The sequence below is a fragment of the Micropterus dolomieu genome, linkage group LG01, assembly GCF_021292245.1.
Source record: "Micropterus dolomieu isolate WLL.071019.BEF.003 ecotype Adirondacks linkage group LG01, ASM2129224v1, whole genome shotgun sequence".
Taxonomy (NCBI): Eukaryota; Metazoa; Chordata; class Actinopteri; order Centrarchiformes; family Centrarchidae; genus Micropterus; species Micropterus dolomieu.
This window is the reverse complement of record NC_060150.1, coordinates 38,590,128-38,604,867: the sequence shown is the minus strand read 5'-3', so window position 1 is coordinate 38,604,867 and position 14,740 is coordinate 38,590,128. Positions and strand designations below refer to the sequence as shown.

The window sequence follows — 14,740 nt, the reverse complement described above, 5'->3', positions numbered from 1 at the left end:
TAAGGCATATCTAATAAACAAGGCAAGCCTGTTAAATGTTTATTTGAAGCACTATCTGGAAGAGGCACCATGTGAGTATTTAGAATGTCACATTAGCATGATTGAAGAAGCAGTGTTTCGCAACACATTTTGTAATATTTTTTCCAATTATCAATTGTCATTTCCATTTGCTGCCTTAGCAAACAGCCTGTTTGTAAACAATTTAATTAACCCTAATGCTCCTGAGCTTATTGTTACTTTTTGCATGCATTTTAAATGTCCTTTAGTTATTCTAAGCTGAAACAGTGTTGTTTTCACACGTAACATTAGTTGTGGTTACAGCGGTCATGTTAAATTAAGGCAGAATGAGTGTGTTGGTACAATTGACTATCTTGATGTCAAATCATTATACTTTGTCATTTTGTGGCAATATGTCCACCGTGGGATCAAATTGATGAGCCTGAGTCAGAATTTAATACATCAGTGTCTCTTTATTTTCGCTTTTACCCTTTCTGTAGTCAATTAACTTGACAAACAGAGCTCCTGTTTTCAATGCCATAATGGAGGAAAAGCCTTTAACTGCCTGTCAAGTTATACTCACTCATGAGTAATGACAACAGAACATCCATCTTGAGGGATCGATGTCGAGCAGTGAAGCTATTAAATAGATCTTCATCATGAAACGCTGTAGTGCACTCTTAAATACAGACTTTTTGCTCCACTACCATTTCATTTTTGCCTGCCAGGGAACTGTGTTTACCTGTAGCTCAGGTCTGTGTGTCTATCTATGATTACACAAGGGGACTGAATGCTAATTATTTTGTCTGGGATGCGGTGTGACTACCAGTGTGGAAAGCATTCAAATAAGAAAACATTTTCTTATTTACCGTACTGCATTTCCATTTTGTGATACTTAAGATAGTACTTTCAATCAACAACATTTATTTGACATTAAATAGTTACTTTGCAGATTAAGATTTTATAAATTTTTAAGTTTATGAAATTAAAACTAGCTTCGCTACAACATTAAAGTAGCACTTAAAGCATTAGTTATATAGTAATAAAAGTTTACAATTTGTTATATATATTGTATATCTATCTGAAGGTGTCAATCCTGCATAGTGAATACTTTTACTTTAGATATATTTATCGGGGCATGGCTTAGCGAAGGGTCAATTATGTACATTGTAGTATTGCTCCATTTATGTAAAGGACCTGAATACTTCCTCCATCAGGGTTCTTAACTCTAAATGTTCTTCAGTGTCAATGATTATTATTTTTTAAGGACTGCAAGGAATGTGAAAGGAATATCTGAATCATATTCTGTCGCTCTGCTTATTTCTAAGTAAGAAGTAACAATTCATGACAGAAAGATGCTGTTTTGGATCAATTTCTGGAGCGTTATAGTTACCTGGAATGGTTGAGCGCTGTTGAGGTAGAGAGTCTTCCTGTGCCATAGGTTTCCTTGGTCTCCATATCGTACCCATAGCATGTGCCCACGACCTGTAGCGGTGGTCCTGAGGTACACCGCCAGGCAGAAGACATGTGAGCCGAACATGTGGTAATGGAAGCGGAAAACACAGTAGTGGCGGGGTTTGGACGGATCCTTGCCGCGCTGGTGGGTGGGTTTGAAGACTCTACTCAGCAACACCGCTGTGTCCTTGAACTCCTGTGGGAGAGAGGACTCGATGTAGAGGTAATGGCCGTAGCTGGTGCCCAGTGTGTGGTCCTTCCAGGGTCCTGTGTCAAAGGACGGAGTGGGGCCTTGGATGCGGGTCCAGTCAAACACATCCCCTCCACTCTGTTCTTGTTTCCAGCTGCACAACCCATGCTCGAAGTTACACTGCAGCTCTGGAGCTGTGAGACATCACAGGAAATTAATTTCACTGGAGCCAAAAAACAACATAAAGCTACACTGGATTCAGTTACAGCGGCAATATAAGCTTTGCAAGCAGAAATAGAAACTAGGTACAGCACTTAAGAATCATTTTTAAGTATTTGTACTTTACTTGAATATCTCCATCTTCTGCCATTTTATACTTCTACTTCACTACATTTCACAGGGAAATATTTTTTTTACTTCTTTTTTCTTTTTACTCCAATTCAGAAAACTATAATCACAAATTACTTTTCAGATTAAGATTTCACAAACAAAGCATATGAAGAGATGCATTTTTATAGTTTTAACTACCTGAAGAGTGTTTAAAGTAGTTCAAATTAGCACCACCTCCACCAACTAAAACAGCAAAATGCTACTTACAAATCAATGCATTAATTATTATAGATAATAGTATAACATCTTAGGTTACCGGACTTTTACTTTAAGTACATTTTTACAAGTGACATGGCAACACTGATTTAGCATTGCAGTCCTATAACATTGTAGGACGATGGACAGTGTCCAAATTGATGCAGCAGACCTAGAGATATGTTTTTTTTTCATGACTTCCATGTCAAAACCAGCGCCTACATCACACACAATGCAACTCCACCAAAAAGTCTAAAATTCGGGGAGTGTAAGCTATGAGCAGCTAACATAGCCCCAAGCAGAGATGAGGAGCTGCAGAGGTTTGGTAAGCTCACCTCTTTCTAACTCCACACCAACAGATTTTTTTCATTTGTAGTCACTGGTAGTCTTCAGACCCACCCAATTGACATTACTTGAGTCACGAAAGGCCTTATATAACTTTTTTTTTTCAAATATCTAGTTGTACTAAGTAAAGGATGAGTATTTCTTCCACCACTGAATATTTATAATCAAAAGAGACACTCACAACATCCCTCCTCATCGGATCCATCCCCACAGTGATCCACAAGGTCACAGAGCTGCAAGTGCTCCACACATGCCTTTGTATGCACGCAGTGGAAATGTGTGTGCGAAGGGCACTCTGCTAATGTTGGGGGCATCGAACAGTTCTCAAAGGTAACATCATCCAAGGCAGAGACCCCGTCAAACACACCAAGGCTGATCTTAGCAAGAGCGATCTGGAAGGGCTGCGTGATGCGTCCCAGCTGTACGGTGACCTGGTTCCAACGGGTTCCCTGGTCGTACAAAGTCCTCCATATGAGAGTGTTGTTTAGGACTCCCTTCATTCGGAGGTACATGTCTGCAGCCCCCACGGATATGCCTGAGTTATAATGCCTGAAGAAGATGAGAGAGGAAGCTAAGATTTTACTGACATTAATATTCCAGCAGAACAATGTGTGCTTTCTTTGGTATTATACTTGAAATTATTTCCTCACACCAGGTACTGTAAATCACAGTTTCCTCTTGTGACAATGCATATACTTGCTAGACACAATACATGAGGGCTTTTGATTAGTCTGCGAAAAAAAATTTACATGTATAAACCTCCTGCACTTTTCTGTCAGGAGTACCCCTCCAATCACCCAGTGGGAAAATAAAATCTGTCATTTGACATAAAATTTCAGGAGCCATAAAATTTTCAAAACATGACAGATTCAGATGTGAATCTTGTCATTGTGTTTGACTGTGAAATAAGAGAGATGCTGAGCGAGCAGAGCTGAGACAGGTGAAATGATGGTGGGAGGAAAGGGAAAAAGATCAAGAAAAACAGAGGAGAGACAGCAAATGGAAAAAGTCTGGAATTGCAGGTGGATCTACAGATTCAGGTTGTGATAGAGAAGGAAGCTACAGTGTGACTCTCACCAGAAGGTCATGGTGCAGCCGGAGGCCGATTGTTTGAACCAGGGTCCTCGGAGAACAGCCCTTGGATAAAGACTGCTACTGTTCTTAAATATAAACATGAAGTGGCCTGCAGTGAGAGAGATGACATCTACTATTCAAACCATATTCAGCATCTACTTCTTACATTATTACTTAATTTACTATTCGACTTTGTGTTATTGTTGTTGTTGTTGCCAGATTTCAATACCTCTCCCTCTGGGATTTTTGTGCTAATATCCGTTAGCATGTTAATGGAGATTTCAATTATATGTTAGCATTGAGCTAACCCTCAAAGTGCAATTTATTTTTATTTTTATGGATTGATATGATGGGCTGGAATATCAATACAGTATCGTGGAAAATGTTTTACGATATATTGCTGTATCGATTTTTTGGCACACCCCTAGTTGTAAGACCTTAACGGCTTTTATCCCCAATGGGAAACGCAAACATTACAACAGCACGGAGACAATTACTGTGTTTTGCAAGTGAAGGGCAGTGTGGTGGTAATGCATTCATCAAAATGAAAGACAGAAAAATAAGACATGGTTTGCGACAGGGTATGAAGGGAATGAATCCATTCTGCCTGGTGGTGTGATGGAGAATGTTTTCTTGGCTCCCATTAGGTGCTTAGCTGCCAAATAAGTAGGCCTACTGTTTGAACACCACCACATACCTATACTGTTGCAGACAAGATCTTTGATGGTCACAGTCATATTTTTATAATCTTCAAACAGATGCTCCCACCAGGATATGTGTCATGTCACAAAGCTTGAAGCTGAACATAACAGAGACTTCACTTCACTGCCTGCTCAGTCTCCAAATCTCAACCTAACAGAGCTTCTTTTCACAGCATGTTCACACAATGTACATAACAAAACAACAGATGGTGTTGCTAAAAACTGCACAACTTTGTCGAGTCAGTCTACAACAAAGATTCCTTGTTGAATCCATAAGAATTAAATCTAGGTAGATGTGGAGAAAAGCCTGCTTATAAAGATGTAATGAGTTTTGAAATACAGTAACATGTTGTGAAATAAACTTACTTGTAAGAGAGACTTATGGTGTTTCTGAGTGAGCATAGTGTTGTGTATTTCAGTGAATGATGGGGTGTTAATATGCAGAATGGGTACAGCATTTGTCGATTCCTTTCTGTTATTCAGATGGCTGAATAAGCATTTCTCCATGGAGTGGTTATCTCTCATAAACACACAGATGAGGGATTTTCTTTCCTTCCACAAAACCCCGATATGATGTGTAGATAATATTGTCTTTTGTTCATTCTGACCAAACATGCTGGACACAGTGACTCAGCTCATCACATTTCTATTCTTATCCCTGTGACTGATGATGGTAACTGCATTTTGCAGATGGCAGAATTTCTACAGCAGTTGTGTGTTTGTTTCTTTACCTTTTGTGCTGTTTGTAGAGTGGTCCAGAGGTGGTGGGCGGCCATAGTAGTCTGGGGGTACCTTGAGAGAAGAACCCCTGACCCAGTCGAAGCCATCGCCAAGGGTGAGCTCATACCAGCCACAAGAACCCCCCTCAAAGTCGCACTCAGAGGCTGAATTAATAGAGAGTTATGAAATTATTTAAATAAAGTTGAGATTGAAAGTTCATTCTTTCGATCACATCATAAGCTCTTCTTCAGCAGAGTCATGGAATTTCCATCTTCCTGAGCATGAAGTTCATTATTTTGTGTGATACTGATTGAACGCTCCAAACCGATACTGATGGACCCTCTGGTGAGATTGTTTTGTTTCGAGATTTTCAATCTCAACTTTTAAACCAACATGGATGTGAAGTCCTGAAAGCCCTCAGAATACTGATTAAACGCCATCTGCTGAGGACGATTATGTGATAATGATCAAGGAAGCCGTAACTCGCACTTCAATGTCTTGGTTGGACATGAAACACTCAAAGTTAAATCATCAGATTAAATATCTGAAAATATCTGTTCTTTGTACACAAAAACTTAGCAGGAGAAGTTAACTACCAAGGTGAGTTTCATCAAGAAACATCAAATCACAGAGCTTAAAAATATGTTGTGTGCGCCACCAGCCGATGGAGCTCAAGATTACACTAGTGAAAAAATTGACAATACAATCAAAATCAATTCACTTTTGGATTCATTCGGCAACTATGATGCCAGGATTTGTTCACAAAATCAGTGATATAGCATTTTGAATTCACTACCACATCCACCACCGCCCATGACTGTCTTCATAGTATTATCTAGACCCATCCGCAAAACTGACAGAAAAACATTTCTTAGAGACAAAACTTAAATAGTCAAGTGGATTATTTGAATCTGTTACTTGGCAACAAGGTTCTTACGGCAGTTGACTTCGTCCTCTCCATGAGGACAATGTGGAGTGAAGTCACACACTTTGCTTTCCTCGATACACTCTCCATCGCCACAGGCAAATAAAGAGGGAGGGCAGACAGGAGGAGGGGATACAATGCTCCCTGCCACAGAAATCAGAAATGATAGAAAAATGAATGCAATTACAGTATTCAGATGCAAGAGGCACTTTGATAGTGGAGAGCTATCAAATCTGATGTAGACCCACCAGAGTTACTGTCATTATCACTGACTCCTGTCATGCGATTTTATCATTAAAGAGCATTCAAGGGAGATCATGGTGAATTAATTTAGATGAGCTCAGCTACATCCAGAGAAGAGTTAGTACATTAGCTGTGCTATGGAAGATTAGATTCAACTGTGAAGTAATGAATGAAGTTCAGATAGTTCGATCAATAGTATGTCCAAGACCTCATCTCTTAAATGAACTCGATTTAATTTTGGCTATGAGAATTGGAAACATAAGGGGAAAATTGTTGGAAAATTATTGAAAACAGGTCTTTAAGTGGTTGCTACAAAATCTTCTACTTTTAGATTTAGTAGTAGTAAAAATAAAAATAATTCCTTGTTTTTTCAAAGAAAAAAGCAAAAAAGACATAAATGAAAAGGTGGTTTCATTTAATCTGGCTCATTAGACATCAGAAGGATAAATTTTCTGCTAAAATGATTAAGGTAGGGCAGGGATTCTCAAGAGCAGGCTTCACAAGACCTGGTCTGGCAAAATAACTGTGAATATCAGCTAGGCATATAAAAGGTTATAATAAATTTTATGGTGGCCAGCTCACACCGAAAACATGTAAAAATCGCTTAAAAGCAAGGGAAACTCTTGTTACAAACAATAAATATGCAATATAGCCAAAATACAGTATCTAGATTATACAGCTTGCCCGCAGACCTTCTATGGTTATTAATGAATGAATGAGGAAGTAGGGATTGTTATCTGCCTTCTTTGCAATTCAAGCTCATCATTTAGCAAACATCCTTGAAAAACTGTGGTGCTGGGGTTCAGACCATTGACATCTGACTCAAACCTGTGACATTAATACTGCCTCTAGAACAGCTCTGGCTCTTTCCAGCTCTACACTGTGGCCTTGATGCCCCTCTGGGGAAAGGAGAAGGCCACAGGCTGTAGCCTGAACAAGACAATCAATAAAGAAGGTTCAGCTCCTGTTTTATAGGCAGAGAGCAGAAGCATCATCCAGAATTGGATGAATAATAGCAGTTGTAAAGATATGATCGTTTGTGCTTGCAGCTGAAAAACGCATATATCAACAAGACAACATGTAAAAATTCTGTCCAAAACGCCAAGTGGACAGTGCTTTATCAAATGCTCCCAGCCAAGATGTTCATCCGTGTCATATTCATCACTGAGATGAAGGCAGCGCACTATAGCAGACATAAATAAGCCCATAGATTGTGGCACTGAATGTGCTCCATATTCAGTGCAGGGAAATATGTCGTAAGCACTATTTTAATGATTCAGTTATTCTGTTATGAAGCCCATCCTGGGTGCCTTAATGTCTTCCCCTGTTATCAGTATTCAAAACAAGTTTGTGGCAGTCTGTTTATCTGTGGCGATATTTCAAAATGTCAAGGTCTGAACTTGTCCCGTCTGTGTAGTGAGATGTTATTAATGGTAGCAGTACCAGCCACAGCCACGCAGCCGGGACTGAAGGATAGGTCATCGATGGCCAGGACCTCGGAGGCTTCGCTGTCTGCTGAAAGTTGACCTCGAATCACCACCTGGTTGACACACAGAAAACCTTCAAGAAATCACTCAGTCATCTCTTTTACCCTCTCTATACAATCTATCTATCTTTGTGCACTTTCTGTATGTGTGTGCATTAAAAGATTTGCATGTAGCATGTACCACATGTGTGTGTTGTGCCAATACTAACCCTCCTGAGTCTATTAGTTATTACAGATGGCAATCCATCTAATAGTTACTGATACATTTCACTCAACACCACAAATGTCTAGAGGAAACGAGGAGAAGTCAGCAGGCAGGTAGTACAAAAGTTCAAGTAGATCTACTATTTAACTTGAATGAAACTTTGACCTGCTTGGAGCACTAGAGGAAAACTCAAGGATTCATCCTCTGGGCACCATACATTTACAAAATTTCATTACAATCCATCTAATAGTTGTTGAGATTGTCATTACATCACCATCCACAGAGCTACAATGCCAGCCAGCTAAAAACAAAAAAATGTTTCTGTCACAGTGCTAATATCAAAGCTTCACTGATCGAAGTCCACAGAGACAGCTTTATCTACACCAATGGAGTTTTATAACCCATCATTTATGACTGATGTAAACAAATGGCAGATTATGTCATCATGGGTGATGGAAAAATGCACTTAAATACACAATTATCATTGGTCATACTTATCAGCTAGTATTTATTTTTTTCCCAAAACCAGACTTTGAGGCCATAAAAGTAATACAATCTATGGAATAATAGCAATGAGTACATAACTGTTTATAACAACATAACTTACTTATTGTCAGTAGAAGCAGCTCTACAAAATAATCCTTAATCACACCATCGATAAGAGTTTATGTATTTCTGATTAAAGCTATAGGCCAAATGTTTATATATGCATATAACCTATTATTTTAGGCGAATATGTTTAACTTAAGCAGGTGAAAATATTCAGATCATTAAGCAAACTGACTGAAATTGAAATCCCCCAGAATCACTGTGGTAAATAAAAAACCCAATTAACTCAACTGCCTTTAAAACAGGAAGTAGATTAATGGAGGGGAAAATTAATGTTAGCAGAGAGTTGACCTCTCTTTACCCCCGGATTTGGTTCAACCGCGTTATGAAACTGGCTGTAATCAGAGACAGATGGTGAAGGCAGAGAGGGTGACACACTGACATTGTCTGAGGATATAGCAAGGACACAAACAGCAGGCTTCACAGAACTCCAGATGGCCTCTGAAGGGTCCGGTTAGGTCAGTACCCCATCGCTGCACATATACAGCTCCTGTCCTGTGCAGCTAATTTCTGTTGTGATAACTTTATAAGTCTCAAGGAAACTTACGTATGTTGTATATCCTAAATGGTTTATCTTAACATGAAGTAAAATATCAACAAATATGTTCTTAACAGCAGTCTATAGTATAACATACTGTGAAACAATATGGTATAATTTCAGGTGAAGCACGGGCCATTGGTCTAAGATGTAAACTCTGATAAAAATATGGTTATTTTGATGTGGATACAAGCTGTAACCACAACAATGATTTATTATAATATGTTCAATTGATATGGCAAAAATATTTAATATTTACATGTCTAGCAAATGCGAAGCAACATTACCATTCATTTGGAGTTGTGTTTTTGATGACTTTATGGATTTTAGTTCAATATTCACTCACTTTTTAGCTCTGTTTTGGTCTCCTCCATCTCTTGAGGAAAATATACAATTCTGTATGTTCACCAGCTAGGTGCTAGTTTTGTCTGTGTGCAGTGAGGTTGTTCAAGTTTAATTAGTGCAGTGTGAGGTCAGAAAACCAAAACAAGATGCAAAATGCAAAATGCAAAATGCAAGATGCTGAAAGATGCTAAAGAGCTCAGAAGAGCTAAAGGGAGCTACAGTCTAGGGATAATTCTCTGTGGTTTCATTTCACAGACAAGTAGTCATGTGATCCATTGTCATTAATATAAAAATATTATTATTATAGCTGCTTTAAGACTTTTTGTTTTAATAAAGTAAAAATTATGATAACAGTATCAGGCTAAGAAAATACACAGACACAACTATTTATAGTATGTACTATATATACTATTTGTCAGAATATGCTTTAGTACACAATATTTTTTTCACTTTACTGTGTTATGCTATCAGGAAATAGTTCAACAAATGCACCGGCATACATCAATGAAACTACTAAGCTTTCAAAAGGAGCTGCCAATTAAACTTCACAAAGAGAGGTTTAACAGCTCCTCCATTTCCTGTGATATTGCTACTTTTACTCAAGTAAAAGATACAAGTACTTCTTCCACCACTATGTTTAATATGCAGTGTGAGTGTTTTTGGGTATACGTTATTTTAAAACTGTCTCTCAAACCTTGCTCAGAATTAGCCTGCAGCACGGGACGCATCTAATGTACTACGGCCAAATCAGCACTTCTTTCCAGGTCACAGTCCTTTGGGGGCACTATTGGGCACCTAAATCAGGGTGGTTAGACTTCTTTTAAGTTTTTATTTCAAACTAAAATAACACAAAAACTTCCTGAAGAAAAGAGCGCCTACCTCTTGCGTATACAGTCTTTCTAGACTTCTATAAGAAATAGGGGAGCAAAAAGAGAAGTGTCTGCTGGGCCTAAGGTAATATAACACCTGATTGGGCGATAACTGCCTGAAAAACTTGAGTCTGGAGTCATATGTGAAACAGATGTAACACACCTCAGAATGTATTAACTGGCAAATCAGACTTGAAATAAGATGAACATTACACAACAGGGTGATAGACCATAACATACCGTGATATATGTCGTAGTATGCATATACTTATACTACTATACTGCAATTTTAAAGAGCAACATAAAACTTTATTATAGTGAATTGTAGATGTTACAGACCTGAAAACTGTGATTGCTGAAAAACGTAATCACTGTCCGAGGCCACATTTCCAGCTGTGGTTGGGTGGAGTGTTTCCACACCTCTGTGCTCTGACCCAGTTTGTGAGTCTGAACCAAGACCTGAAGATCTCCATGTTTTGCCTCAACATAATGGTAGAAACTCATCTGTTAAACAAGAAAATGCAAAAAAGATATCACCAGCCGTCGTCATGTTGTTGTTGATGGTTCAGCCTGCATGCCAGAGTTACCCAAACAGAGGATTTTGTCACCTGGCATGTCTGACTGGGCAGAAAGACAGGGCTGTTCAGGTCTGCTGTTGTTCTGTTTCCTCTGACGGGTGAAAGCGACAGGAAATGTGCTAAAGGCCAGAGAGAAGTGTGGGAGTGCATGCATTTAAACATATGAATAAAACAGATACAGTATAAGGCGAGGGTTGTGAATTCAAAATAGATCTGTAAATGCAAGCAGATGCCGGATTCTAATACCTGATGTGCTGTTGATGTGGTCATGTTTAAGTCCCAGGACCTCAGTTGTTCTGGTCCATCCAAAGTGCGTCTCTGAGCTCTGAATCAGGTCACAGAATCCCTCCTCAAAGTCACACCTCTTAAATCTGGAGCCTTCAACAGAAAACACTTTTCACTTGTGCTCTTTTGTGTTTCACCCTGAAACATATTTTAATCTGTATACTGGGAGTAAGCTGTCGGTTCTAAGCACCATACAGATTCATCAGCACAGCTCAGAAACTAAGTGGTTTCTCATTTTAAGCAGGGATTCTTATTTGGCTCTGCGGCCAAATGTGCAACAAGGGACTGTAAAGCATTAGTGGTAATATTGAATTTTCAGAGATGTGCTAGACAGGAACAGCAACAAAAACTTACATTCATATTGCTTCATGTTTTAAGATGTATAATAAATTTTAAATCTTCTCAGAAGCCTCGTGCATTTTAATTTACTTCCCGTTCTTTTGGTTGTCCTGGTTGTTGTGTACACTATGTTAAAAGGTGTGCACACATCAATTATGCATTAAGTGTGTGTCCAAGTCGACATTCAGATCTGTATGTTTGTGTTAATGTGTAAGAAATGCTGCCAATGATTTATATGCTAAATTTGGATTTTACTTAATTGTTCACATGGAGAAAAAAGAAATATGTATATACTGTATGTGTATTTGATCGATGAGAGATTGTCCCCTCTAAATCCAGATATTCATATGCAAATATATTTGCACTCCAGCATGTACAACATTTCATTATGCAGTTTGTACATACAGTTTGTGCATTTGACATTTTAACATACTTAGTACATATACAATTTTCATCCTTTATATTTCTTTTTTTTATCCTTATTTTTCACACTAAATTAAGAGTAGCCATCCTGATTTCACTACACTACACATACATTGCTTGTGTATGTTACAATTAAAAACTCTTTATTTCTTGAATCCTTGAACTACCAAACTATTAACAATAGCCTCAAAAACACAAGGCACAGGAATACACATAGTCTGCCCTTAGGCTTTTGTAAACTTCAAAAGCAACTATAATGTGAGGAAAAAGTCACAGTTTTAAAAGATGTGTGTTGCTGTCGGGGCTCTTTAGAGGATACACAGACATTTGTTTAAAGTAAAGAAATGAAAAACAGTGTAACTTCCAAGGTAGAAAAGTTTCTAAGAACTTTAAGGACATATTTAAGTATACTGCTTTTATAGTGTTAAGCCAGGGTTTTTTATTTGGTACAGAAATGCGTGTGACCCTAAGTGTAAGGCAATTAAACATCGTTCATTAATTATTAATGCTTTTTAAACTAATTTATTTAGACTATTTGCATGAAAGCAAGTAATGTTTAAATAATGTATGATATAATTTTACTCTGAATGACTAAACAGGAACTTAAAATATTGTATTAATTAGGCCCTTTTCTATGATGGTTATTAACAATATGATGTTTGAACAACACTCCCATTATTGTAAGAGGGAAATGAACACTAAAAAACCTGTTAAATAAAAAACAGACAGGCATCTATTATCCAGTCCAAGTCAGGCACTAAGTGGTTCTTCTAAATCAGGTACAGCTGTTTTGTCAGTGAAACACATGTTTTCAGCTGGAAATGGAGTTGATGGTTTTGAGTGAAATGCCATAATACTACATCATCCATGTCAGTGAAAGTCCCCTCAAAATGTTACTTTCACTTTTACACAACCAGTGAGCAGCATTGTAAAATATCTGGAATGAATATTTTAACAATATAACTTCAGTTTTTCTCTGTTCTAGTCTCCTCCTCATATTGTTTTTTAAATTCTCTTAATACCCTTGAGGGTTAGATTACTATACTGCATATTTTCCTTATTTACTCACAGTCTTCCTCGTCGCTGCCATCTCCACAGTCGTCAGTGAAGTCACACACAGAGTCCTCAGGCACACATAACCCCTGAGAGCAGGTAAACTCCTGAGGTAAACAGGCTTCGACTGACATAGGGGTTAAGACAAGAGAGAAGGCCAATAGCAGCCATATTGAGCCCAGCAGCAACATCCTCAGCCTGGTTATAGTTTGTCCTTTAACTAGAACACGTTCACCTCCAAGTAAAGCATTTTGTTGTTGGGAAGAACTTCTGTCGAGGTAGAGCTTTTCTTAACCGTGTACAGTTTGCTTGGATCTTTGATTGATCCTGTACGTGTGTTCAAGTTAGCATGTTGTAAAGGGTAATAAATGGCTTTTATTGCTGTTACTCAATAAGGTCACTTTGCTGGTTCGTGTGTTCCTGTATTTAACATGGACTCACTGATCATTAAAAGAAAGAAAGGAATACAAGTCTCAAAAGTGAGGACATTTTCTTCGTCTTGAAATCAGTTTATGCTTAACATTAAAGTCAAGGTTAGCTTTATAAAAGGTGAGTGTTAAAATTAGGTGATTACTGAAGAGGGTTAAAGGAATAGTGATATTTTGTGAAATACCCATATTCGCTCTCTTGCTGAGAGTTAGATGAGAACATTAAACCCACTCTCCTTTCTGTATGGTGAATATTAAGATACCACCAGCAGCCGTGTTAGATTAGTTTATTTTAGCATAAAGACTGGAAACGGGGAAATAGCCAGTCTGGTTCAGTCCAAAGGTAACTAAATCTGCCCAACAGCACCTCCAAAGCTCACAATATTATTTGTTTAAGTAGTACAAACACAAAGTGAAAAAATGGCAATTCTTCCCCAAAAATCTCCCCATCTCTCTGCAAGAAAGAGAATATGCATAATTTACCAAAATGTCAAACTTGGGATTAAGCCTAGCATTAAATTTAAATTGTGCTAAGAGTTAAATTAGGTATGTAAGTTACTGGGGCAGTTTAAAGTAGCAACATGTTAGTGAAGATCCTCGCAGCATTATAGATTAAAGCAAAGAGTCTATAGCCATGCTAGTAGCTCTGTGAGGCTGTACTTAGGCACAACAGTGATTTTAGCTTAATGCTAACACCAGCATGCAAACTTGCTCACATGGACAATGCCAACATGATGTTGTTTAGCTGGTATAATCTTCACAATCAGCATGCTTACTGCTGTTTCTAAACAGAGTATAACTTTAAACAAAAAAAAACGTTTTCTTTGTCCCTCTGTACAGGTGAAAACTGTCTGCAGAGAGCCCACTGTTTTCAACAAGATAAAACACATTAGCTCTAATTACAAGTTGGTGGATTTGACATATTACAAGGGAAAGAAGAGCCGAGGTTGGGAATATGAACTGCTATGAGAGGATCATTAACTGTGTCCAACAGGGCTCAGCTCCACTTTACAGTGAGGCATAATTTCATTTCACAGCAATCAATAAAGACAGGACCTTAAAACAGACGAGCCAGTACAAGAGCTTGTGCAGTTCAAATGAAATTAACCTTGAGAGAAAAGGCGAGCTCGACGGCACCATGGGGGACGAAGGACCAATGGAACAAGGAAAAGATCACGTCTGTACTGACCACTATTGGCAGTGGTACTGACAGTGTATAGAGTGCAGCTGGCAGCATGTTGACAAAGTGCCAAATATAGTGCAGAAGGCCACAGGTTAAAATGTATCCTGTTGAGTTGTTGTTTCTGAATACCAAACCTCAATCAGCCCCTTTACAAAACAGTGTCA

General features: G+C 38.3%; 1 protein-coding gene across 5 annotated transcripts in view; it reads right to left on the bottom strand.

Annotated features, from left to right (window-relative positions):
* malrd1 (MAM and LDL receptor class A domain containing 1) overlaps positions 1–11,281 on the bottom strand; it is a 73,778-nt gene extending 62,497 nt beyond the window's left edge. The window contains exons 1-9 of one of the 5 annotated variants that reach the window (XM_046042782.1): positions 11,112–11,281; positions 10,896–10,984; positions 10,627–10,791; positions 7,679–7,775; positions 6,005–6,136; positions 5,079–5,231; positions 3,650–3,755; positions 2,754–3,121; positions 1,391–1,836 (exon numbers count right to left, since the gene is read on the bottom strand). In XM_046042782.1, coding sequence (XP_045898738.1) covers positions 1,391–1,836; positions 2,754–3,121; positions 3,650–3,755; positions 5,079–5,231; positions 6,005–6,136; positions 7,679–7,775; positions 10,627–10,791 — 1,467 coding nt within the window. In that variant the 5' untranslated portion in view covers positions 10,896–10,984; positions 11,112–11,281. Of the gene's footprint in view, positions 1–1,390; positions 1,837–2,753; positions 3,122–3,649; positions 3,756–5,078; positions 5,232–5,863; positions 5,890–6,004; positions 6,137–7,678; positions 7,776–10,626; positions 10,792–10,895; positions 10,985–11,111 lie in introns of those variants that run through there. The other 4 variants (XM_046042256.1, XM_046041809.1, XM_046043319.1 and 1 more) reach the window with 4 other exon arrangements.
* Positions 11,282–14,740: the final 3,459 nt, after the last annotated feature.